The sequence below is a fragment of the Petaurus breviceps genome, unplaced genomic scaffold (assembly GCF_028583685.1).
Source record: "Petaurus breviceps papuanus isolate PSGF00001 unplaced genomic scaffold, PetGlider_PUasm1.0 91133, whole genome shotgun sequence".
Classification (NCBI taxonomy): domain Eukaryota; kingdom Metazoa; phylum Chordata; class Mammalia; order Diprotodontia; family Petauridae; genus Petaurus; species Petaurus breviceps.
Genome location: NW_027187419.1, coordinates 44,975,508 through 45,003,441, shown reverse-complemented (window position 1 = coordinate 45,003,441; position 27,934 = coordinate 44,975,508). Strand labels below are relative to the sequence as shown.

At 35.1% G+C, this 27,934-nt stretch overlaps 1 protein-coding gene across 7 annotated transcripts in view; it reads left to right on the top strand.

Annotated features, from left to right (window-relative positions):
• Positions 1 to 20,443, top strand: part of ZBTB44 (zinc finger and BTB domain containing 44) — a 67,350-nt gene extending 46,907 nt beyond the window's left edge. For 4 of the 7 annotated variants that reach the window (XM_069079858.1, XM_069079856.1, XM_069079855.1 and 1 more), the window contains 4 exons: positions 5,615 to 5,699; positions 6,981 to 7,144; positions 8,442 to 8,742; positions 12,486 to 20,443. In XM_069079858.1, the coding sequence (XP_068935959.1) occupies positions 5,615 to 5,699; positions 6,981 to 7,144; positions 8,442 to 8,742; positions 12,486 to 12,768 (833 nt within the window). In that variant the 3' untranslated portion in view covers positions 12,769 to 20,443. The remainder of the gene's footprint in view (positions 1 to 5,614; positions 5,700 to 6,980; positions 7,145 to 8,441; positions 8,743 to 12,485) is intronic. The other 3 variants (XM_069079860.1, XM_069079859.1, XM_069079861.1) reach the window with 3 other exon arrangements.
• Positions 20,444 to 27,934: the final 7,491 nt, after the last annotated feature.

Here is a 27,934-nt window from a genome sequence, read left to right as displayed (position 1 = left end):
TTGTCGACTTGACTTACTTTACTACAAGTCTTCCTGTATTTTCCAAAATTCTTCATAGTTCATCATGTATCATGTATATCAAGTACAGTATTTTTGTATTATATTCATAATTCATTCAACCATTCCCTAATTGTTGGACTCCAGCATTTTTGTCTCCAGCTTTTTGTTATGAATGATGCTACTGTGAATATTTTTCCAGGTATGAATTTTTCTTGCCATCATTAATCTCCTTTGAGGTATTGACCCAGTAGTGTGGAATCTCTGGGTCAAAGGGTCTGAACAATTTAATATCTCTTATTATATAATTTCAAGTTTTTTCCAGAGTACTTGAACGAAGCTACAGTTATGTGATCGCTGAACTCATATGCTTTTCTTCCCACAAACCTAATAATGACTTTTCCAGTCTTTTTTACAGGTAGGTAGGTGGCACAGTGGATACAGTGCTGGGCCTGGAGTCAGGAAGATCTGTGTTCAAATCCAGGCTCAGACATTTACTAGCTGTGTAAACCTGAGCTCAGTTAACTTCTGTTTACCTCAGTTTTCTCCACCTGTAAAATGGGGATGATAATAGCACCTATATGGCTGGGTTGTTGAGATAATATTTATTAAAATGCTTAGCACAGTACCTGACACATATAAAGCACTATATAAATGTTGTTGCCTCTTGTCCCCTACTCTCTTTGTTCATTTGATTGTGAAGTGATTTGGGATTCTTAACTCCCATCATCTACTCTGTGCTTGTTCGAGTTTATCCTTCACACTGCTATCAGATTTTCCATATATAAATATCTAATAATGTTATAATGTTATTCCTCTTCAAAAATCATTTAATGCCTTCCTGTTGCCTACCAAATGAAGTGTAAAATTCAGCTTGGTGTTCAATGTCCTTTCACAATCTGAATTATTTTTTTTTAATTTCCCCTAGCACATGGTAGAGCAATCTGATTAATAAATGTTTTTTGAAGTACAGTAGCCTCAAAAACAAAATATTTGTTTACCTAGGATATTCAAGAGTTAAAATCCTGTTGTTTTCTTAAAGCACAGAAAACAGGGAGAGGGAAAGGGTATCTTAAATCTTTTAAATTCTTGAACTAAGATTTTTTTTTATCTGATATCTATCTTTGGGACCTCTAGCAAAAAGCTACATCATGAATATTTCTTATTTCAGTACTTTTAAGAATCTGTAGTTTTGAAACCATTGGGTGTTAGCATTGCTTCCATCATGGATACAACTTAGTAGATGATAAATTATCACCCTGTAACCACCTGTTGTTGAATGTTTAAACCTGGATATGCTTGTTCTTATATGACAAACATACAGTTCATAATAGAACCTACACTCAGTTTTTTCACCTTATTTTTCAGAGATTGTCAGTGTGCATTTTGTTGATATAGCCATCTTAAAACCCTATATAAGCTAAATATATAACCCTAAATATAAGAAATTCTGTTTATTCGTTTTGATTATTTTAGTACTGGGGGGAAAAACTAAACATCATACAAAGTTGAATATCTTTCTAAATTATACTGTGAAATGTCATTTTTTTCTGACATTTTACTAAAACTCAGAACAAGTATTTCAAGTTTTTGTTGAAATAATTAAGAAGAGTTAGTAGATATAAGTAAATATAGGTGATAACCCATTATAGTAAATACCAATAAAAAGATGTATTCTAATTAAAATAATTTTCCCTACCTCCATCTCATAGTTTCATTATTGCTTTATGCTAAAGACATGGGGAAATCTTTAGAGCAAATAATAAAGTATATAAGAAATGCTTTTTCTGCTTTCATTTTCTCTTCTTATCTCACTCACACCACTTGCCACCATCATCACCAACAACAAAAAAACTCTGCCTTAACTACCAAACATAACAAAGATTTCCAGGAGCTTAGAAGAGGAAAGAAGTGGGGATCATGTGTGTGTATGACACTTAATTTTTATTTATGTTCTTACATTCAGAGCAATTCATTTCAACTAAATAATGTTGTATGCCAGGTCCTAGGGATATAAGACAAGGAAAACAATATATACATATATAAATATATGCTGAATAAAGACAAAGTAATTTAGGGGCAGCAGGGGAGCACTAATAATTGGGGCATCAGGAAGGAGGGCCTCCTTTAGGAAGTGGCACTTGAGCTAATACTTAGAGAAAGCTACAAATAATACAGGTATAGAGGGAGAGCATTCCAGGCATTAGTGACAATCTATGCAAAGACAAAAGAGATAGGAGATGTAATGTCACATACAGAGAACAAGTAAGAAAGTTTGGGCTGTAGAGTGGTTTGGGGAGTAATAAATGAGATCAGCATGGAAAAATAGATTACATCTAGATTTTGAAGGGTTTTCAGTACCAAGCAGTGGATTTTATACTAGAAGCAATTTGGGAGGCATTAAAGTTTCTTGAGCAGGTCAGAGGCCTGGTCAGATATTTTGAAAATATCAATTCCTTGGCTGTGTAGAGGATAGATTGGACAAGTCAGGGGAGACACTTGAGACCAAGAAAGAGCCTAATTAGTTAATTTTTGGGTTAATTTGAAAGGTTATATGGTCCTAAACATAAGGTAGTATTTGTATTCATGGACAAAACAGGATATGTGTCTTGGATCAATAAGATTTACCAATTCATTGGATATGGAAGATGGAGAAGGTGGTGTCTGAGGTAATAAATTTAAGCAACCAATTAATGGTATCTTTGGCAGAAATAAGGAATTTAGGAAGAGGATGGAGGTGGTTTTGGGAGTAGAAAGGTAATGAGCTCTAGCTCTGTCTTTGTTGAATTTGAGATGACAGCATGACCATATGAAGATGTTCCACAGGTAGGTCGTTAGTGATGTGGGGTTGCAGCTTTGGAGATAGATGGAAGCTGACGGGTGGCTTTGGGAGTCATTTATTCAGAGATGATAATTGAACCTATGGAAACTAATGAGTTCAAGAATGGAGAGACTAGAAAGAAAAGACCCAAGACAACCCCCTCAGGCACTTTGAAAGGGGGATAGACATGGGAAATGATCCAGCAAAGTATACTGAAAAGCCATGTTTAAGTATAGAGGAAGAGAGCCAGAAAAGTATACTATTAAGAAAACTCAGAGAAAAGGTTGTGATTAAAAAAGGAGGACTGAGAAGAGGCCATTAGATTTAGCAGTAAAACTCATTAGAGAAAATATTCCTGGGAGTCACCTTTTATATCCAATTCCTTGGTGACTGAATACAAAGATAATATCGACTATGCAGAGAAAAGTCAAGGAGGGATCTTGAGAGACATTGATCTTCAGGGATTAGAATTATGGCAATATAAAAGTAATTTCTAAGAAAGTGTTAATTATCTCAAATTCCACTACAGTGCAACAATTTGGATTATCTATGGAGTTCGTTATAATGATATCTTAATTTCTGTGTTATATACCATGATACTTTGTATTCCCTTTTACCTCCTGTAAGGATACCTTTAAAGACAAACAACTATCTTCTCTGGCCTAGGATGGAAAAAATTAAAGTTGACATGTTTTGAATTCCCAGACCATCAGACTTGGCATGTACAAATATTCAATCTGAAGATAAGTAGGAGAGGACATTGGAATTAAGACCTGGGTTCAGATCCCAACTCTGACCTTTAATGATTATATATAACCATGGGCAGATCCCTAAATATCACTGAGCCTTACTTTCCCTAATAGTAAAATGCATACAATGCCTCAACCAGCCTGTTGTGAGGATTGAACAAGTTAATATATGTAAAACATTTGCAAATTATGAAATACTAACTGCTATTATTGAGTGTAAATCACTTTCATATAATGGTGGTTAAGAAAAAAGGCAGAGGTAATAATGTGAAGATGGGATTAGTACACAGAAAACCATTTTACATTTGATTAGCAACAGCTATGAGTCGGATTGGTGAGGGTATGTAACAAGAGTGATAATAAGAAGCTGGAGCTTCCCTAGGGCACATTCTAGAGAGACTTCTAGCACACTACCTTCTGTAGAATACTTTCTGTAGAAAGGTATATGAGAAACAAAATATTCATAAAACCAGGAAGTGAACGTTAGCCTAACCTAAATTACCTGACTGTACTTCTTTTTGAGCTAGGAGATTCCAGCCTCCTTATAAAGCAAGTTTTTCTCTCTGACCCACCTTTAATGTTTCACAAGAAGAAAGGCAATTGTCAAAATTCCTTCCGCTCCTCCCTATTTCTAGCAGCAGACTCCTTTGAGTAATCAAGAAAATTTTTGTTTTGATATTTTCTCAAAAATGTAATTTTGTTAAAGTATCTCCTCATCTAATAAAGTTCTGTCGAGTTAAAATTGAATTCTAAGCCTGACTAATGTGGTCGCTTTTTTTTTTTAATCTCAGTTTGCTCTGTGATGAGAGTATATATAATATCTATTGTGTGGTTACAGTTTGACAGATGCCGTGATTTTATGTTGGGTTTTCCTTTTTTTTTTCTTTTTGGAGAGGGGAAGGCAGGGCAGTTGGGGTTAACTGACTTGCCCAAGGTCACACAGCTAGTAAGTGCTAAGTGTCTGAGGCAGGATTTGAACTCAGGTCCTCCTGACCCCAGGACCCATGCTCTATACGCTGCACCACCTAGCCCCCCAGGTTTTCTTTTTCTAAACTGAATTGGTTCAGAATGGTTTTTCTTTCTGACTTTTTGATATGTAAAAACAGACTTTCTACTTTTTCACCAATCACAATCTCTTAGCTATATAGAAAATTTGTAAGGGCCAAGAATTGGACAAGGAAGGATAGTAAGGGGAATAGTTCAAAATGATGCAATATTTTGAAATTTCTTTTCAGTAAAATTAGACATATTGATTCTGGTAGTTAATTCATGTCTAAAACCAATGCTAAGTCATATCTAAAAGAACTTGCTAGAATATATTCGACTCTTCTTAGCATCATAGCAGACCCACCCTCATTCTCTGCCCAGGAACAGAAGTAGTTGTAGCAGTGCCTAAGAAATATGTGAGCTAAAACTTTAGTTAGTTTTGCCTGTTTGCAAAACTAAATATTATAGCACTTCATTTATGTAGGGATTACTTAACTGATGATCCCAGCTAATTGGAACACAGCCCAAAACCAGGAAGTATGGAACTGCCTTTGAGCAACCAAATTAGATGTCATTTTTTGCACTGAAGTTCATGAACTCTTTGTATAGGAGAGCTTTTCAGGCCCTCAGTCAGAACCTGTTTGTACATGTTTTAAACACAACTTTGGTAATGTTGGTTTTCTGTTTTCTCAGTCCTTAGCAAATTAGAAACCAAATGGGTTTCTGTGTTAGAGAGGAAACATACTGGCAGCAGCAAGAAATGCTAGGTTAGTGAGGGAAAAGATAAAACAACTTTTAAAAACAGACATAATTCATAAATGTAGCAGTCCGCCATTGTATTTTAACTGCAAAAATGTTACTTTTACTGAGTCCATCATTGTATTAAAGCATCACAAGAATGTCGATTGTTACTAACAATAAGTTAATTCATTGAATTATGCCCACAGATACCAGCCTATAATGGACCAAGAGAAATTGCTTACAAGTAACCAACTGAATTCTTCTTACTTTAAACATCTCATTGCATCTCTGATGGGTATTAATCTTTTCTTTTTTACAGGCTCAGTAGATGAAGGAGTCACTGAAGGACTACCTACACTTCAAAGCACCTCTGGGACTAATACTCATGCAGATGATGAAGATCGGTAAGTACACACTTACTAGAATGCCATGTCTCTTCTACTTCTACTCATTAGAACTACTACTCATCTCTGCCCATCCATACTTTCTGGTCCTGTGCAGTTCTTATTCATATAAGATCCTTTTAGGTACTTGAGTATGTATACATGCATCCATAAATTATAAGTTCTGCTCTGTAACAAATAGTACTAAAGAACAGTTTCATTGTACTTGTTTGTAGATTTAGTATTAACCTAGTGTAGGGAATTAATTATATTTCCTAGTACAAAACGTAATGCTAATTAGAAATGATGAATAAAATAGTGGCGTCATAGGAGGTGTCAGGTAGCAGTCTCCAGGGCAGGAATTATAAGTACTCAGGTAGGAAGACTTGTTATAGGTACTCCTGAACAACTTTTCCACTTTAGCCCAAGGGTTTATTTAAAGAGCACTATCTCTTTTTATAATGTTCTTTATCAAAAATGGTTGTGGTTCCTGAAACATAATACTAAAACTTTTTTTGTTGGTGTTTATAAAATGGATATTGTACATCTTATTAGTTGATATAGAAATCAGTCTTGTTCCATTTTATTGGAAAAACTGATAAATTAGATAAGAAAAATGCTAATTTCTATAAAATACTTAATCCTTTCAAAATTACATATTGAGTTATACTTCTTGAAATTCTGTTTTATGTGGTTTAGAGAATAACACAGGAACTGAGCAGATAAAATATTCATCATTTTAGCAAGCATTTACTAAGTGCTTATTCTTTGCCAGGCATTGTGCTAAGCACCAGAAATACAAGGAGAAAAAATAAATACTTCTTGCCCTCAAGAAATTTGATTCTAATGAAGGAAACAAAATGTAAATCCATAAACATTGGAAGAATTTAAGCTAAATTGTGTCGTGTCATGTAGGGGTTAGCAGGTATAAAACTTTAGTAAGATAAATGCTAATATTCATCTGAAAAACATATGGTTCAAAGAGAAAGTTATTAAAATTAAAGGAATGAAAGTGTTAAACCCATATATATAAACCCATATATGTCCTTTGATTTTAGATCCAAGTTTAACCAATGATTCTGGACACTCTTTATTCCTAATTTAAAGGATTTTTTTTTTTTATGTTTTTCATAATGCTTCAGATACTGGCTTTCTACTCTATCAGTCATGAAAATAATTTTAGAAAAGACATTTAAAATTTATTTGACTTGTTTAAAATAGTTCAGTTATATATTTGCCCAGCCTTAAAATGAAAATATGGATGCCTTTTGTGGTTCTTGGTTTTGTTTGTTTGTTTTTTAGATTGGAAAATGTTCAGTATCCCTACCAACTCTACATTGCTCCTTCTACCAGCAGCACAGAACGACCAAGTCCAAATGGTCCAGATAGGCCTTTTCAGTGTCCAACTTGTGGGGTCCGATTCACCCGCATTCAGAACCTTAAGCAGCACATGCTCATCCACTCAGGTAGTGTTGACTTCTCTGTAGTGGTTTAAATTATGATGATTCTTAAAATTTATATACAGGATTTTAGCCAAAATGTATTTGGTTATACAAAAGCTAGGTGTTTGTGGGCTTGACATAAAGCTTTCTAGGGAGACAAAATCCCAGAGCTGGAAGGAATCCAGAGATAATACAGACCAGTTCATATCTGAAGCATTATACAGTAGATAGCATTCCTAACAATTTCCACTTGAAGACTTCCACTTGATGGGAAACACATTACTTCCTTAAGGCAGCACATTTCTTTTTCTTTTTTTTAACTTGGAAACAAAATTTTGCTTTTCTGAAGCTTCTCCCACAAACTATTTGTAGGTTTCTCTTTAAGAGTCAAGCAAAATAGATGTTAATCCCTCTTCTGCAAGATAGTCACCATTGACATCGGAATACCATCTAACCCATGGACTTTCTAAGACTTCCTTCTTCAAGCTAAGCATTTCCAATTCTTTTGATCAGATCTTGTATAGAATATTTTAAAGTCTCATCATTACCCTGGGCCTTTTCCTTAGGATATACAGAAACTAAAATGTAGCACTACAACTGAATGCAGTAAAAGGACAAAAATTTGAGAGGATTATCACCTCTTATTTTATGGACACTATGCAGGGTTGTTTTTTTTTTTGTGAAGAATACAGTATAAATCTTAGAGATCTTCATATGTGTGAGTCATTATTGTTGTTATTAACCCTGAGGTTTTGTTTTTTGTTTTACATGAACTATTATGTAGCTTCCTCTCCATTACCCAGTGCTTATATAATTGAAAGTTTTAAGTAAAATTTGGAACTTCACATTTATCCTACTTTGTCTCATTGATTTGATTCAATAGTATATTGGAAAGATATTTTTGGATTTTGTTTCTATCATCCATTATATTATAGCATATTTTAAAGTCTCATCATTACCTTGGGCCTTTCCCTTAGCATGTACATCAACTTTCCTTTTTAAAATGTAGCACTTTCAAGTTATCCCTACCAGCTTTATGTTATCTACAAATTTAATAAGTTTACCATTTGAAGATGACCATGTGATATACCATCTCCCTGTGTTGAAGCCCATTCTTTGAAGTCTCATAGCAATGACACATCAGTGTTGTCTCCTGTTTCTATTCTAGAGAATGTTTTTTGCTAATCATTTTGGGTTTTCAAGTTAAATATGGCCACAAAACCACATTTTAAAAATCTTTTTCAGTAAAATTAAAAGACTTTTGATTTAGACCCACCAAATTGCTTCTTTCATAAAAACAAAATTCTTTCTTCCCCCACAGGCATTAAACCATTTCAGTGTGACCGCTGTGGGAAAAAGTTCACCCGGGCTTACTCGCTAAAGATGCATCGCCTAAAGCATGAAGGTAAACGCTGTTTCCGGTGCCAGATATGTAGTGCCACTTTCACTTCCTTCGGGGAATATAAACACCACATGCGGGTTTCCCGGCACATTATCCGCAAGCCTCGGATTTACGAGTGCAAAACTTGTGGCGCCATGTTCACCAACTCTGGAAATTTAATCGTTCACCTGAGGAGTCTGAACCATGAAGCGTCAGAGCTAGCAAACTACTTCCAGAGCAGGTGAGGTGCACAACAAAAATATAACTAGGGAAACTGCTTTTCTAAACTCTCTCTTCCTACTTTCAGGGCAGCCTGCTGTGTTTTTTATCAGGTTTGCCAGCTAACTGCAGTCACATTCACTTTTAACCCCCATTCCACTATCCATACTCTGATCACTTCTTAATTGTTCTGAATTATATATGTTTTATATGCTCACTATTAAGATTTTTTTATAGTAATCAGAGCACTTTTAAATGTCATTTTTTAGAGTAATAGAAAGCTAACTAAATAATTCTTTAATATTATTTGCATAGTGGACTACAATACAATTAACCATATCAAATAATTTTTGACCATTTCTTTTTTCTTTTAAGCTCTGTGAAAATATTTTTATCAAATGGAGTATTTTTATAAAGGAACCTTGGAGCAAACTGTAGTAGATCAGTTTCATTTGTTTCCTTTTTACCCATTTGAGTAAGATCATTGAAATCCCCACTTCTTTTTATCTTTCTCCTTAGGTTGATTGCTATAAACAGTAATTTTCAGAAGTTAAATTTCTATTTTTTTCCCTTTTTTTAGTACTTACTGAAAATTGCCTGTGTCTTGAGCTCATGAACACTAACATTCTTAACTTTCAAGTTAACATTTATAAAAGAATTTTGGGTTTTGGCAGTATTCTATTTGTTACCAAAGTTCCTTTTTTCCTGAAAGCAAAACATTCTTATTTTAGGGGCAAGTTTTGCTTAGTAAATTTAGTTCCTGCTTCCCAAATATTGGTCTCCATTTGCTTTTTAAAGAAATTTTTCATTATTTGTTTTTAAAAAGGCACAGTGGCCAAGTTTTAACTGTCCTTTCTTTGGTAAACTGAATTTTTTATATCTTTATGATTGTTATACTACAGAACTTTTAACTGTATGTATACAGTTTTCTCTGAACTAGAAGATCCTGATTTATTATGTGAATCAACTAAGCTTATTTAGGCATTATACTTTGATGAGTAGCCGGATGTGGTTCTTTTGTTTTATATAACTAGTCTACTTTCTAATATCATCTTGAGATTTTATCAAAATTTATACATTGGATAAATATTTGGGCCCATGCAAATTTTCATTGTATTTTCTTTGATGGCTGCTAAATAATCTGGTAAAATCTTCAGTCATGAAAAATGTTGTACCTAACAGTGAAATTTTCCTAACTTAGACATGATGAAAGACTTAACTGAAATTGATAAAATTTTTGAAGGAATGATTTTTAAAGATCAAAATATATCTCCTAAGGGGGTGGCTAGGTGCGTCAGTGAATAGAACACTGGCCCTGGAGTCAGGAGGACCTGAGTGAAAATCCAGCCTCAGATACTTAACAGAAAACTAGCCCAGTGACCTTGGGCAAGTCACTTAACCCCAATTGCCCTGCCCTATCCCCTCAAAAAAATATATATATCTATATATATCCCTAATGTAGTGAAATTTGCATTCAAGTAACTAGATGTCACTGTGAATAGAGCATTGAACCCGAGTTTAAATCCTGTCTATACACTTAGTAACTGTGACTCTGGTCAAGTCTCTTAACTTTTGACACAATTTCTGATGTAAAATAGACCTTCCTCCCAAGGTTGGTTTTTGTAAGGATAAAATGGGATAATAGTTGTGAAGTGCTTTGTAAACTTTAAAGCTCAATTTAAAGCAGCACAAATGCTGGCTGCTGTTATTACTACCACTGCTATTATTGCTAAAAATTGGCATTGGAATCTGAATGAAAATCTTTGCAGAGAATTAATTCATAAGTCTTCATTATATTTCCACCCTAGTGTCTAAAAATGACGATTTTTTTTTTTTTGCTTTTTGGAGGGGGAAGGCAGGGCGCAATTGGGCTTAAGTGACTTGCCCAAGGTCATATGGCAAGTAAGTGTTATGTGTCAGAGGCCGAGGTCCTCCTGACTCCAGGCACCGTGCTCTATTCACTGTGCCACCTAGCCACCCTTTGATGTTTTTACTAGGTAAAATATCTCCAAATCCAAGTATGCACAAAAGTTTAGCTTCCTAAATTTATTGTGTAGTACAGGCTTGGGGAAACCCTCCATATACCAGTTATGTAGGCCACATGTAGCCCTCCAGGTCCTCAAGTGCAGCCCTTTGACTGAATCCAGACTTCATAGAAAAAAATCCCCTTAAAAGGATTTGTTCTGTAAAACTTGGACTCAGACAAAAGGTCGCACCAAAGGACCTAGAAGGCTGTAGGTTCCCTACCCCTGGTCTAGCATCTTTTTGAAGTTGAATTTGTGTATAGTTTAACCATCAGGGTGAGAAACTGAGATAGAAATTGACATTTCATTCAAAAGATATTCTTGTTTTAAGGGATATAACGATAGGATCAATTTTGTATTTTCATGAAAGGTCTCTATTGGCAAAATATTTTTTAAACACTTCCATAAATAGTGTTTTTATATTGCTAAGCCAGATATCTCTATAAGTTGGAAAATACTATCTTCCTTTAAAACAATTTACCATTCATGCACAAAAGCACCATTTTTGTTGTTGTGAGAAGGTATTTTACTTACTCCTCTGTTAGTATTTAGAAAGAGTTTTTGTATCCTTAAGCACTAGCACCAAGTACCTTTTGTGATTGTGACACTTTTTAATGAAATCAATAAAATGTAGTGGGTTTTTTTTTTTTTTTACAGATTCCTTAATTCTCTATTTGACTACTAATAACCAGTCACAGATGTATTTTTTTTTTTAACCTTGTTAGGTAAAAATGTCCAGAATGCCTTCTTTCCACAAATAGTTTTAAAAATCAACATATAGAGTGGTTGATTCTTTATCTTATGTTTATGCACTTAGGCATTCTTCCCTTAATTTGACCATCAAGCAAATATTTTTTTGTCAGTGGATTTTTGACAGTATTTTTCAGATGCAAATATTGAGCTAAAGGATGACAGGCCCATTCCATTCTTAAGCACTTTTACATAAGTGTATTGCCGTTCTCAGCTCTTTAGGTACTTTAATGATTAGATTTACCCTGTTTACTTATATCCTTGAATAGCATTGCAGAGAGTTTTCTTTTTTCTTTAGAGAAGAATTTAAGTGTTTTGATATTTAATATATTGTTGTAGTGTTCTTGGATTTTACCAGTTCAACAGGGAGGCACATCTAAAATAAAAGGTTGTAGTAACTGCTCCAGATACCAATTATGTAGACTTTATTTTTCCAGTAAGTAGACATAATTTTGAAAGCATTCTTCAACCCGTTTACACATTTTAACATTGATAAGCATATTTATATCCACTCATAGATGTTTTCTCCCTTCCCCCCCCCAAAAAAAAATCCAGTAATGTTTTCACTATCTCTACACACTGTAGTCTTGAAATGTATGCATGCCTACTAGCATTTCATTTTTATTTCTGATTAATGTAGGAATTCATATTCCCAGTTTAACATTTTCCTAACTTTTATTTGAGGTTCGAAACATCCTAAAGATCATTTTCTTAGCTGAAAAGAAATGTGATTATGATAAGAAACTTTAGAGAGGACAATAAACTAGAATGTGAAGCTGCCATAGTATTAAAAGCAATATAAAATACTGCATGTTTGGTCTCCTTTATTTTAATATTCCTCAGGAGCAATGCTATAAAAAAATACCTATGTTGTGAATCAAATTTTCTTTTCTTGAAATTCTAATTAGCATTTAGTTGGGCAAGGACTTTCACTACATTTAGTGCCTCTTTGGAAAGTAACGTCGTGTTTTGTCCTTTGCTCCTCATTTAGTGATTTCCTAGTACCGGACTACTTAAACCAGGAGCAAGAAGAGACCCTTGTTCAATATGAGCTTGGAGAACACAGTTTTGAAAGCAATTCATCTGTCCAAATGCCTGTCATTTCACAGGTCTCATCAACTCAGAATTGTGAAAGCACTTTTCCTTTGGGGTCTCTTGGTGGTCTGACAGAAAAGGAGGAAGAAATGCCAGAGCAGCCAAAGACCAATGCCAGTACTGAGACAATTAGAGATGACCCCCCAAAATTGGAGCTATCTTCTATTACTATTGAATAATTTCATGGTTTGGCATCATTTTTGTTTTTGTTATGTTTTGTTTTAGTAAGTGCCTGTTCTTGGTTCTGTACATTTTTTTTAATTTAATTTTTTAAAGAAGAAAGGGTATAATGGGGGGGGGATCCTTTATACTTTGTTAACTATGCTTTAAAAAGAAAACTGCAACAAGTGTCATATTTTTCATGACAGAGAGATCACTCTAAGATTGAGTGTACAAATAAGATCATGTCAAATTATAATAGAAGCTGTGATATACTTAAGGAAAACTGACTGACTCAAAACACTTAGTAATTTCTTCTTCCACCATTAGTGTAGGTTGCTCTTGTCTGCAAGCCATTGGGTAAAGAAGAAATCAGAAGACTTTTAATCTGACTAAAATGCAAATATATGCCAGAAATACATTACCATACCAATGTCCTAAGTAGATACTTATCCTTCTTCTTAGGACTTTGAACAATATTTTGTAAAGCCTACTGTTTTCTTGAACTGTTTACAGTTTTTGTTCTCAAATTATTATGGTAAATGTTGCCGAAACTTAACAAAATTGCCTTTTTGAAGCTTTGTCACTCTTTTTTTATGGTACTCATCCTTTAATGTTTCACACTTCTCCAAATAACATATTTCTTGTTTATGTGGAAGTCTGCAAGAAACTTTTTAAGTCTAGATGTGCATTTAGAAATTGAGAAGGAAGGAGAATGATACACATCCTGTCCTAACAGAAACTAGTCTACACATCTTCATGTCATACTCTTTTGGCTGAAAACTTGTTTACCTGAGCTATGACTATTTGTTAACATTTGGCTAAGTGGTTTATTGTCTATTTTCTTCTTGCCCCATCTTCAGTTGTATTTTATTTTTCAAATACTGGCCCAGTGACAAATTTATTGAAGTAAAAATATTGGAATCTTTTATGCTTATACATATGTATGCATACTGTTGGTGATTTTTATTATTCTGTTTAGGATAAAACCAGGAATTCTCTGTAGAGGCCAAGTTCTTAACCTAACAGGGTTGTTTACAAAAAGTCTATATGACAATGATAAATGGTACCTTTTCCAAAATCTTTTGAACTATTGCCAGGCTTACTAATGGCAGTAGTTACTAGAGCTTATATACAGACAGTTAAAGCAACAAAGTAAGAAGTTCGTGATTCCATCTTCTCTAGCTTTAAAAAAGGCTCAGTTGGAATTAATGGTCTTATGTTTATGAAGGCATCTGAAATGATCTGACAAGTACCTTTAGGGTAACAGTAGCATTAGAGCATTCGATTAGTAAGTATTTCTTATGCTGCTGTGGTGTTTGACTCCCTGAGTCAACTGAAGTTGAAGCTTCTATGATGCTAGTGATTATGTTTTGTAGCACATCTAGTGCTATTAAAGCATCACTGATCTTGAGCCTCCAAAAAAAATATAGATTGATTTCACGGGTTATGAAATTTGAATTAATCCTTTATTTCTCCATGTGGTTACAGAAAGTAAATTATAAAAGCACTTCTTCTGTAGAATAGAAAAAGAAATGCAGAAATAGTACCCTGATTAAAACATAAAATATTTGTATTATTGTCTGGTGCTGGGTGGTAATTTGTAGAATTATTTTTAATAGAAATATGCTAATTTCATTGGACCAGTTTCCATTTCAAAAATTGACTAATTCAGTATCTAAATTTAATCAGATTTTGGGTTCTCTTTCATGGCTTTCTTTATGAAGGTAGAAATGCAATAAGATTATAAATTATATTCCTTTATAACAGAACTTAAATAATTTCTTCTGAAGGATTTTTAATAGTAAATATTTTCTAATTTTTACAAACACAAAGATAGGCAAAATTAACTCATGCAGATTTTTCTTAGAATAAAGGTACTTGCTCGGCTTTTTTTTAAGTGTTTTTACCTCATCTTCCAGTCTTGTTTTCATCACCCTACCTTGCTTCCATGAAACTATTATGTTTCTAATTTTGTTCCCAGATACAGGAAGGGCTTACCTGTGAACTTTTTAGGAAGATAAGTAAATACTATACCACCAGTTACACTTCTTTACAACTGGGTTAAGTTACTTTTTGCAACAGTTTTTGATCTTTTTGAAACAGTGCTGCATCCATACTAAAGAAAACAGGTTTTTAAATTTATTTTAATATATTGTCCTATCTTTTTCTGTTACATAATAAATAAAACTTAGTTTATTTTTAAATCAAAGGCAAGAAGTGAACTTTGCCCACCCCACCCCATATTCCCCACCAAAAAATCAGAGAGTTAATAGTGTTCCCATTTTTTTGATGGGGAAAAATGATAAGTATATAGAGTGAATGTGAAGCATTCATTTTTACCTTTTTGACACTTTAGTATCTCTTTCCTTTTTGTCTATACACAGTTGCAGAGGGAAAAAGCATATGTTCAGGGTAGAAGGAAGAAGTAAGTAGAATTAAATAATTCCATCCAAGCTTCCTATCCTTCCATCCTGAGAACCAAGCAATAAGGTAAGAGAGCTCTCTGCATAGTAGTTGCTCTCAAGGCAGGCTGACTGTATTCTCAATTTGCGATAAGCAATACTGGGTACTCTCTATAAATGGAAATTTCAGATATCCAGATTTACAGGTTTGTGTAAATTTGTAACAGCATCTTAAGCTTCCCTTATTCCTTACTACTTAATTACTGCCACCACCACCAATTTATGCTAGGTATTTAGCAGATATTTCATATGAGAATATTTAAATGAAATCCTTGTTTTGTTTTTGAGGGGAAAGGTAAATAAGTTATTTCACTGAAATACATTTGGTACAAGGATATTTGGCTTATAGGTCTGTATTTAGGAAATTAAGCTATAGAATTATTGTGGATAGTATTTAATTATGATTATTTCTAATTTCTCTAAAAAAGGCCTGAAAGCAATTTTTACCATTAATTTATGGGAGAGCATATAAATGGGTGAAAATACCAGTGCTTATTTTGTTTTCCCCCAGAAATTACCACCACAATACCTAAGCATAGGAATGTTTTCATTTAGCTTATTTAACATAGCTGTCTTTTTTTTTTTATGTCCCCCAAAAGATAGTGTTGTGCTTTAATAGGCTTAGGATGTATCATAAATTGTCTCTTTTAAACTAAGGGCTTTATATAAGAAAAGCCTTTTTTCAATCTTTTAACTACTAAACAAGTCTAACATATATTAGGAATGAGCAAAGGTACTCATAACTAACCCCTTGATGCCACATCTCACAGCTACATTAGTTCATTTTATCTTCAATCTGTTCTTTCCATTAGCAATGGTGAAAGTTCACTCTATACCCATCATGCATAGTAATATGTATTGGTCAGTGATTTAGCCTTAGTCTCCAGAAAGCATTACAGCCATTTTAACATCACCAAGTATTGTTCTTTCCAATATTTAAGTTGTAAATCCATGTAGGAAAGGGGTGCTATCTAAATCTTGGGGCTAAGGGGGTAGGAAAGAATTGGTATTTTGTTACTGTGGTTTACATTTTAATTTTTCTATAAGAGATTGTACATGGGGAGTCTTGATGTTATTAATTATTATGATGACACGATTTTTAAAAAATTTAATGGATTGCCCTTAATTTTAATTTTAAATTATAAAACATTTAATAATCAATCTAGTTTTTAAAGTTCTCAAATGCAAGTTGACTTAAGGGGGTAAAATGTTTCAGGGGTTAGCCAAAGTTTATTTAGTCTTATGCTTTATTATACAAAAATATTTCAAATTAAGTTCTGGAACACAGTAAATTATAGTTCCATAAGTGTCCTTTAGTTCTTTAAAACAAAAATCTGCTGTCTTGCTAAAATATTTTTCATTAGTTAAATCTAATAGAATGTTTAGCAAACTTAATTTACTATTAATTGCTCAATTAAATTATACCTCCTGAGCCAAATTCTTCTAGTATCTACATTCGTGACCAAGAGGAGCTCCTTAGAAACTAATTTAGCCTTTTCAGTCTCCTAGGGTTAAACTATCTCTGTTGATCTTATTGGCCTAAGAGTTAGTGCAGTCACCAAAGCTATGGAAGGATCTTGTTTATTGGTTCTCATTGTGAAGATTATTTTATAATGCTTTGGTCTTTGTAATTTATCATAATCAGCCCCTCCCCCAAAGTATTTATATTTACCATTTACAACATAATGCAGCAGCCATTCTTCAGTTGTAGTACATAAACAAGTTTATCTTCAACTAAAGTGTTTTGTGGTTTAACTGAGAGGAATTTAGGATGTGGTTAAAAATCAGCTTTATTGACATCTCTGTCTTGCTTTAAAAGACTACTTTGTGTGAGTGTAGTTAAATAATTTTTCAAATAATTACATGGATTTGAAAGAGTATTACCAGTATAAAATAGATAATTGGAAGAAATTATTAAAATGCCATCTCTTTTCCATTTATGGTTATTTTCTTAAAACACTCAAATACTAACTTCAGGTTTTGAAAGTTGGTTTGAAAGCATAAGAAACCTAGTTTCCTCTCCTTAAGTAGTAAAACAAAATTTCAAAGACATGAAAAAATGATATTGCAGAATATGTACCTTAAGGAGTTTATAAAGCTATGAATAGTCCAATAGGCTTCTTAAGTTAACAAATTTAAAAACATTAAATTGGGCTTCTGTTGTCTGACAATGTGTCTATTTCCTTAGAAATCTCCCAACTATAATGTTTAGTAGGCAATAATGATTCAAGGTAAAATACATTACTCTGAATTAACTGTTCACTGCACCAATGTCAGAACTAATAAAGAAAAGCATCTCTGGCAGTTGAAAGTATCATTTGACGTTTAATACAACTGAGGCCCTAAGTGAATTTGAGGCTATAGGTGTGTGTGGGAGAATTGTTAATAGAAGTCTTTCTTTTTCAGAAGAAAATTTTGTACCTTCAATCTACCAATTCCTTTTTACACTCAGACTAGTCACTGCATTTTTCTATTTTGTAATAAACTGATGCTCTTAGACACATTTATTACATCATAATGAGTACCATTTTGTGGTAGAAAAGTACAAAAGGATTGAGTTTGTGAAAGTGAAATTCTTAAAACAGAAAAACTTACTAATTTATACACTAAATTCTCCTGAGATAACATTTGCTTGTTTGTATAAGTAGTAACGTATTCATAGCCTTTAACCATATAATGTTGCTGAGGTACATAATTTGAGATTGTCATAAAAAAATTAATTTCATGCCTCAGTAAGTAAGCTCTCCCCTCTGTAGGTTCCAGGTAGGATCTACTTTATACCAAATTTCACTCTATAGCAAATACTTTATAGTGAAGTTCTAATGTACATAAGTATAGTTTATAGAGAGCTTAGGAATTCAGATAACTGCAAATAATTTTTTATTCATACTTTTGACAAATTTTTTTTTTTGTAGTTTAATTTTGAAGTGCCTGATTTAAAACAAATTCTTCAGTTTCTAGCTCTGTTGACTGAATTTTTGGGGTAGGCCTCTAGCCTTGATTTTAGCTATAATCTTTTGTTCATTCAAATTTGAGTTAGTATTGTGACTCTTAAAATTACTTGGTTCTACACACACACACACACACACACCAATTTCTAACCATAGGTGAATTTCATGATGCAATTTAAGGAAACCCTTTTTTTTCATGCTTTAGTATCTGAATGAGTTAAAAAATCAGTTTCTGGAAATGTTAAAAATCTCATTGATGAATGCTCACATACCAAAGTACATCTGATATGGGAGAAATGTTTCTTCCCTGCTTTGTGGGAACACTAATCATCTTCTACTTGATGTACATTAAGTTCCTGTTAGCATTAGTAGACACTGTTCATTTTAAAAAGAGAAGTCTCTTTCAGCCCCTAGGAGCAGGTAACTTCTTTTAGCAAAAATCTTTGTTGTAAATGTTGTGTTTCCTTAAGCGGCTTATTCTGATTATCCATTTAATTCTCATGTTGACAAATGCTATCTTAAAGTCTCTCATACTGAGAGAATAGCAAAGTTTTGACAATTGCACTGCTTTTCAACTTTCAGGTGCCTGATATAAATGATTGATATCAGGTATTTGGAAGGAATAAGACCACGAACTTTGTTCATTTTTTTTTTCCTAAAAAATAATGGCTTCCAATGCTTATATTACAAGAGATTTTAAAACATTGTTTTAAACTTGGAAAAAAAAAACGTGTGGTCCCCCAAAACTTGGTTTTGGTCTAAGATTCCAAGACTATTTAATTTCTCTGGTTTCTGGTGCCTCGTGGTGCATCAGATATTGCCTGCCTCTTTTTAGGGCATCTTTGTGGCACCTTATATCCAACTTGGAGGATAGTATATGTCTTAGTTGCACATATACCATCTTTTCAAAAGCCATTTTATAAAAGTCCTAGTATTTTAATATTTAAATATATATATTTGTGAAAGATACTTTTAGAATGGACCCCTTTTTTTTAAAATTTAAAATTCTCATTTTTTAGAATAAAATGAACTTTCCGAGACTAATTGTCTTTCTCTATAGCAACATAAAAAGATAGTCAAATTGAGGTCAAAGGCCATAACCTGACTATCATAGAAGAAATCAGTGGTGGTTAATGCAAAACATTATGAAAAGCAATGACCCTTAAAGAGACACATGAAGGAAAAGATTCGTGATTTTAATTCAAGAGAACTAGATTTTTATATAAAACTGCTTTTTTAAAAAAATTTCATATTCGCTGCCATAGTAGCTCAGTGTTTTACAGAGCTAACAGGTCTGGCCCCACCAAAAATAAAAATAAAAACTATACCCCACTGTCTTCCGGATGGGTGACTGTTTTGTTTAACTGATGCATGCTTTAATATTTTGCCTATGTCCCTGGCAACAAGGAAATTTGGGGATGGTTTTCATAACCCTGCCATTTTACAACTTTCTGGGCACTGGCAGTTTGTGAAACCCTTGAGATAGGATAATGCTGGAGGAAAAATGTGAATTAAATTATGTGGGTGGGTGTTGTGTATTCTCCCACTTCTTCCCCCTCCCCCCCAGCTCCTAGCAACAGTAAACCTTTTAACTGTGCCAGTCCCCAATCACCAGCTCTATATCTAATTGTCATCTCATTCAAATATAGCTTCTTTTGGTGACAGTGGCCACAGCTAAGTTACTTGGCATGTTTGACTTTCAACAACAGAAAAGGTTTTTGTTTTGCTTTTGTTTAATGTGTACAATGTTTAAAAATTCACATTTTATATATTAGTATCTGGCTATTAGTATTTTTCAGGAACCATAGTTCTTGGTGGCTATATATGTGTATATATACATATATATATATATTTTTGTGACTTTTTTGTAAACTAAGTGCCGTTTGAACGTTACAATCATTTTTAGGGTTATTGTAATCAATGTGAATATCATGTTTTTTCAAATCTGTTCTGAGCCTGTAGTGTTTGCTTTGTGATCCTACGTGTACTGTATATATTCTGTATAGTAACATTGTACCGAAATACTAGCTTGTTTGATATAAGGAGAGTTATGTATTGATTACTTTTTTGCTAGCCTGGTTGTTTAATCTTTAAAAAAAAAAAAGTTTTGAAATATAAAAAGAAAAAAATTTCTCCAAACTGGTCCTTATTGAGGTCCAAAATTGAGGTGCAGTTGGGCAAAAAGGGCAGGGAAACACTAGCTTTGAGTGTCTTTGGATAGAAACATGAGGCTAAGATTTTTTCATTAAAATATATTATTAATGTTTTATGGAGTAAAATTTTTCTGTTTGTTGTTATTTAACCAAATATTTCTCTTTTTAAAATTTTTTTTTTTAATTTTGGAGGGCAATTGGGGTTAAGTAACTTGCCCAAGGTCACACAGCTAGGGTTTTTTTTGTATGTTTGTGTTAAATGTCTGAGGCCAGATCTGAACTCGGGTCCTCCTGACTCCGGGGCCCGCACTCTACTCACTGCACCACCTAGCCGCCCCTTAACCAAATATTTCTCAACTCTTCAGCTAAACAGTTAAGTGGTGAATGGTATCTGAGGGCAGAGAAAATGATATAAGCATTGTTCCTAATTTGTGTCTCTGGAAAGGGATGACTTTGCTTGATGCTGTGTCTCATGGATAAATGTGCAGAGAATTGAATGATTCTTCCTAGTGTTATACACACCCTCAGTAATACAAAGTGACCCTGTGAAGGAGTCTAACCCTGGAACTATTAGATTTACCTTATCAGAAGTAACTCATTTGAATATAATCTCTTATCTTTCTCTGTCTCTTATTTATTTCCTTTCTGCAGCAGAAATTTACTGGGTAGCCCCAAGAAGTTTGAAAAAAAAATTAATGCATCTTCTAAGGAATGCTTTAGAAATCTGTCCTTTTGCTTTGTATTTTTCATTTCACCTGGCATTCCTCTGTTCTTCCTCCCAGCCAGACCAGCTTGTTAGTCTTAGCATGAGCAAGGAGTCCCAGAAAATCCAATTCTTTAACTGTGATTACCTACATGCATGCTCTTAACCCATGCAAATACGTGGTTTTAAGTACACACTCATTTTACAGGTGACTTCTTTCCCTTACAACATGGATTCCTATCTGTATTGGGAGCTCCAGCTGATATCACTAACCAGCTGTATAACTTTCAAAAAGTCACTTATCTTCTTGGCCTCATTTTCTTCCTGCACAATAAGGGGATTGAGCCTAAATGCTATTTGAGGATCAGAGGGTGGGCAAAGTGACTCCATTCAAAAGCTAGAACTGGCATTAAAAGTTTTAGGTTCCTATCAGAGTAATACTTTGATGTATGTATATCTCTGACTCGCCTCTGACATCCTGCTGTTTAAATCTTATTTCCTGCTAGTTAATTGAGTTAACAGTTTAACATTGATTGTCTTTGGCTGGAGTTAAGTAACTTAATCTTGTTTCGATTGCAAAAGGACCAAAAAAATAAATTAAGAGGTAAAATATAGCCCCAGACAGGTTCAAATCCTATATAAAAATGACTTTTTAAAGGAAAGGAACTCTTAAACTCAGGGAATGGGTTATCTTAGGACTTAAAGATCAAACCAAATGAAAATATTTTGAAGCCAAAGTTGATACAGAAATAGAAATGTTAGCTCTGAAAAGCCACTTTGATAGTTTGCTTGTAAGAAAAAGCTACTAGAGATTGTTATACTCAGGTGACAGTCAGTAAACATTAGGCATCACTATGTTCAAGGTACTGTGCTAATTAAGCATGCAATGCCCAGAGCTGAGAGATGGAGCATCTTATTTGTGGAACAGCCAAGAGGCCAATGATACTGATCAAAGCATACATGGTGAGGGTAAGATATGTATATGACCAGAAAGAGAAAAGGGGGCTAGGTTATGGAGAGCTTTGAATGCTAAGGAGCATTTTGTATTAGCTCCTGAAAGCAGCAGGGAACTGCTGGAGTTTATTTCAGACTATTGAAATATTGAGTATGTTCAGATTAGGATAAATACAATACCTGCTTTACAAGTACAAGATGGAGAGGAGAGAGATGTAACTGAAAGAGGTTATGGGAGTGGGTGAATATGTGTTTGAGTCAACACTCACATAATTAGGAAGGTCTTAACAGCTACACAAAAGCAGAAGGGGATGTATAAGGATAGTGGGTCTCTTCTCCCTGGAGGTCTTCATTGTTACACTGTAAGAAGTGATTCTTATTCAGCCCTTTCTAACCCTTGAGATTCCTTGAGATTTTTATCTTAAAGGAACAAAATTTACTCCCAGCCTCAAGTTTCTGCTCATAAGATTGAATTGCTGTAAAGTCCACATAAATCGTGAGCTTTTTCTACAGTGCAATAACCCGAACAGACAAAAAAAAATGAAGGGGGCAGAAGGAGTAGAGAAGGAATAATACACTGTCATAAAACTGATTTAGACCTCTAGTGATTTGTTTTGCCAGAACTCTGGTGGTCTGAATCTTTAACAATAAAGCAAAAACAAGTTTAGAGTGAGCAACATTTGCTTAACTGCTCCAACTCTGGGACAAAGTATAGTTGAAGAGAAGGAATAGGCCTGTATCCAATATCTTATTTTCAGGACTCTTAGGAGAGGCCTTGTAAAAATCAGTTGGGGGACGGGGGAGGGATGTTCAGATTTAGTATATGTACAAAAGCTCTGCCTTTGAATTTCTTGAGATCTCAATCCCCTCTTGGGGGGATTGAGTTTTTAACTCTTTGGTCATATCCAGCCAATAATCTAGTCATTATCAGTGGGTTTTCTTAGGAAATCCTGCCTCTGAGACTTAATTCAGTATGACCAAGAAATGTGTCATGAATAAGCATATCAGATTTTTGAGGTAATTCACTAGGAAGGCAACAGCAGGATTTTCATTATCAGCATAGTTTACACTTAACACTTCACTTCTCACATAATATAACATAAAATGAGGGGTTAGTAAGAAAGATGCCTTCTGCCATGTTGAAAAAAATCAGCCTGTAAGCAAATATTAAGCAAATGCAACTGGGTTACCACTCAGACAACATACCGCATTCCTTTTCTTCACTACCCTGGAAGTGTCCACCTAGGGCAGAGGTAGGGTCAAAGATTGGGCTAAGTTCTAAAGAACTCTGGGAGCAGATCTGAAGGAGCAAATTTGAAAGATCCTTGGTAAAGCAAGACTCTTAGAAGCAGCCTAGAGTCTGGAAACACCAAGTCCTAAGAAAAAAAGAAGTAAATTGGAAATTAAGAAAATACGCAAAGAGGCCAATGTGGTGTCAAGTTTAAATGGAAAGTTTTGCTTACATGTCCAAAATAGCAAAAGACAATTATGTCCTAATTACTGTACTCAAAGATTAGAGGGCAGTAAATGGGTAGGATTCATAGGTCTCTATTAAATGTCATCCTGCAAAAAAAGTTACACCTACCTTGCCTAAAATCTAGTCTGCAAATACTCTATCTAACTATAGAAAGGAAAATCTGATCAAGTCCTAACTTAAGGTGCCCCATTATCAACTTTGTGGGGGTAGGGGGAGGTCTCTGAGACAATGTAAGGAATGCAATCAAGGCCAGAAAGAGGGAACTTTAAGAGGACACAGTTATTTTCCTCACTTTCCTATTGAAGGCAAAGGATGTAAAAGAGAAAAATTGATTTGGGAAGTGAACACCTAAGAAGATAGTAACTGGAAAAATAAAAGGAGGGGGGGAGGTGGTGGCAGGGGTTCTAGACCACAATTTAAAATACAAAGGATTACAAACTCTTGCCCAGGGATAGAATATACCTAACGAAGGTTAGTAAGAATGCATTTGCCCAATGTCTTGAAAATCTAATCAAAAGAGCTTTAAAATAAAAAGCATGAGGGAATGTCCACCAACAGAAGATAGCTACGGTGAAAGAACAGTAGTCAAGATTCTTAGAAGTACCTGGGAGACAATCCAAAGAGCCAATAGAGAAATCCATGGCCTCATGTCTATACACAAATGCCAAAGGTTAAACCAACAAGCAAGAACTAGAGATCCTAATGCAAGTCAACAAGGAGTGATGTGAAATTCCAGGGTGGGGAGACTGTGGCATGCTACAAAGAGTCAGGAATAGAGCCTGTTGAGGAAGCAGATTTGACCTTGTATAGGATGGGTGAAAAGATTGGCAACAGAGAAGATAAAATCTAGATAAGGGAAGAAGATAGCACCTAGATGCCCCTGATGGATTTGAGTTGCCTGCCTTAGGTAAAATGTATGTACTGAAAGAACTATTTAGATATTACCGCACCACTGTCAGTGATGTTTGAAAAATGGTGGAAAACAATTACCCTAGGAATAGAGAAGGCAAATGTCCCAGTTTTTAAAAGGAACAAAATTTGAGTGTAGGGAATTGTAGATAATTGAGTTTGACTTTGATTCCTGTAAAAATTCTAAAATGCATCATTTTAGAATGATTTTAGAGTGATTGGTGAACATTTAGACAAGTAATTAAAAAGAGCATAGTCTCCACCAAGAAAAGGTCATGCCAAATTAATCCTGTTTCCTCTTTGACAAGGTTACTAAACAGATCAGTGGAATGCCATATAGTTTACCCAGTTCCCTAAAAAGCAAAGCATTTGACGGTACCTAATGATTATTGAAAAGATAGAAAGATGTTAGCTAGATCACCTGAAATCAAAGCTGGTTGAATGGCCAGAATAGCCATTAGTGATATCAGCTTAGCAAGAGGTCTTCCATGCAGTATTCCAAAGAACTACACTTGGCCCTATGCTGTTTAACATTGTCATAAGTGCCATTAAATTTGTAGATGACACGAAGTTGGTAAAGAGCACATGATTACAAGTTGGGATCCAAAAAGAACTTAACAGATTATAACATTAGAATGAATTTAACAAAATGAATAGCTTAAGGTTTACAGTGTTTTATGTATTCTCATTTGATAAATGTAATCTTTAAAAAGTACCAAAGATCACTTTTACAAAGTACAAGTACAAGATGGTAGACATATTAGCAGTTTGAAAAAGAAGTGAAGATTTTATTGGACTGCAATGTCAGTGTAAGCCAAAAGCATAATGTGACGGCCAAAAAATCCAATGTGATCTTGGGCTGCATTGAGAAGTACAGCTTCCAGAAATAAAAAGGTAGTAGTCATGTTGTTCTCTGCCCTGGTCAGACCACATTTGGAAAGAGGGCATCCACAATGGTGAAGGGCTTTCAATTAATGTCATATGAGTGGCTGAACTGAATAGGAAGTATTTAACCTAGAAAAGAGAAGACAGTGTGGGTGGGGAGAGGGCTTGATTGAAAGAGCTTTGTGGGGAAGGAAGCTTACCCTGTTTGGCCCCACAGGGGAAACAGATGAAAGTTGTTGAGGCAAAATTTATATTTGAGGTCAGGAACAACTTAACAGAACCCTCCAAAAGTGGAATGATCTGCCTAGGTAGAGTAGTGGCTTCTCTCTCATTGGAGGTCTCCACGCAAAGGCTGGATGCCTGCTTATTGGGTATGTTGTGGTGGATAGGTTGGGCCAAATAACCACTGAGGTCCCTTCCACTTCTAACATCCTGTGAATTTGTTCTCCCATTGCACCTACCCCACAAAAATTATTAAGAGGGGGCGGCCAGGTAGCACAACGAGTAAGAGCACCGGCTCCAGTGTCGGGATGACCTGGGGATCGAATCCGGGCTCAGACACTTAGCACCCACCCAGAAACACCTGGCCGTGTAACCTTGAGCAAGTTACTTAACCCCGATTGCTTTAAAAAAAAAACTTGGAAAAATTATTAAGAGCTATTCTTCCACAGACTGGCTCAGCCTATTTTATTTGTAAACTGGCTGATAAAACTGAAGATCTCACTTGGGTCTCTACTCTTGACAAGTTGACACTTGAGATCTAGTTATCAGGGTACAGCTACATCAGGATGAGGTAAAAGTATCTTGCTGAAGATGTTGAAGATTTGGTTTCGGAGAGCTAACCCAGAAGTCTCTGGAGGAGAAGCTAAGGTAAGGACCATGACAAAAAATACATAAATAATAATAATAAAGGGTCGGCTAGGTGGCACAGTGAATAGAGCACCGGCCCTGGAGTCAGAAGGACCTGAGTTCAAATGCGACCTCAGACACTTGACACACTAGCTGTGTGACCTTGAGCAAGTCACAACCCCAATTGCCCTGCCTTCCCTCCTCCAAAAAATAAAATACCTAACAACAAAGAAATCCAACACCGAAATGTTTCCAGATCTAATAAGAGTTCTCTTCTGTATAAGTATGTAGGAAGCATAATTCCCCGACACAAGCCAAACAGCCTGACAAACCATCATCACTGAGGGCCCTTAGAAAGTCTCGGGCCAAATGCTGGCAGCAGCTATGGGTTTTTATTTAAAAAAGGAAAAAACTTGGCAAACATGGTTCATTCTCTACAACCAAAGTTTTACCTTTTATAGACTTTGAGTAATTCTATTTATTAAATTTGTTTCTTGTGCCCTTCACCTCTAATCCATCAGCCTAACAAGTTCAGACGTGCATTACCTATACACACACACTCACACCTCATTCAGGGTCTTCTGAATCTTGTCTTCACACAAAAGTGAATTTGTCAGTATTTGTACTCAATGCATGTACATACTCAATAATATTTAAAAATCTGCTGTTATTCAAAAAAGAATCTACTAGATGGTATTCAGTGTACTCTATATCAAGTCAACACACACAGCACCTACTACATTGCCAGGTGCTGTACTAAGCTTCAGATACAAAAAAGGAAAATACAATCCCTGCTCTCAGGGAGCTCCCAGGCTGATTCAGCGACAGCATGCAGGCAGTTCCGTACAAGCATGATGTACACAGGATAAGTTGGAGACAGTCAACAGAAGGAAGGCAATGGAAGGAAAAGGGGTGTCAGAAAGTCGCTTACCGGTGAGATTATTACTGAGCCCTGAAGGAAGCCAGGGTAGCTAAGAGGATTTGAGCAGAGACAGGTCAAAGCATGTGGGAATGCTCCATGAAAATGCCTAGAGTCCAGGAGAGGGAAAGTCTTGTCTGAGGAACAAGAAAGCCAAGGTCTGACACTGGATCAGAGGGTGCATGAAAGGAAAGTCAGGTGTAAGAAGACTGGAAAGGTTAGAGGAGGCCAGAGGATTGAATACTAAACAGTATTTTCTATTTGATGCTAAAAGTGATAAAGGGACACTGAAGTTGATTGAATAGGGAAGTCACATTTGACAGTTGAATGGAAGGTAGACTGGAGTGGGGAGAGATTTGAGACAAGAGGAAACAGCAGTTTATTACAATGGTTCAGGCATGAGATAATGAGAGCCTGCAGCATATGGTGGCAGTGTCAAAGGGCACTTGAAGGCATAAGAAGGTAGTCAACAGGTTTTGGCAATAGACTGAGGTGAATAAGTCAAGAATAAAACCTTGATTATAAAAGTAAGTGCTGCATAAGTGATGGAGAAATGCTGTCTCATTTGGGAGACTACTTCAGCCTGGTTCTGTTTATTGATTGGTATGTAAGTATATTTTTATTCAAATACAGCAGAAGTAAAAATACTAAACTATCATTTGGATTTGCCTTTTCTTCACACTCAAAAGGAAGAGTAACAGTGAGACAGAAATAGGCTTTATGCTAGATTAATCCCCTCAAGATAACAAATGAATTGGGGAGGCCAATTTGCAGTCCTGGTTTAGTAGTGACAGTAGGAGAAGAGGCTTCCACATTGGCGATGCTATAGAGAGGATTCTTGGTAGGGTAAGGGTTGAATGACCTCTGAGGGCCCTTCCAAGTGAGTTTCTCTGACTTTTCCCAAATGCCTACCCCTTGATA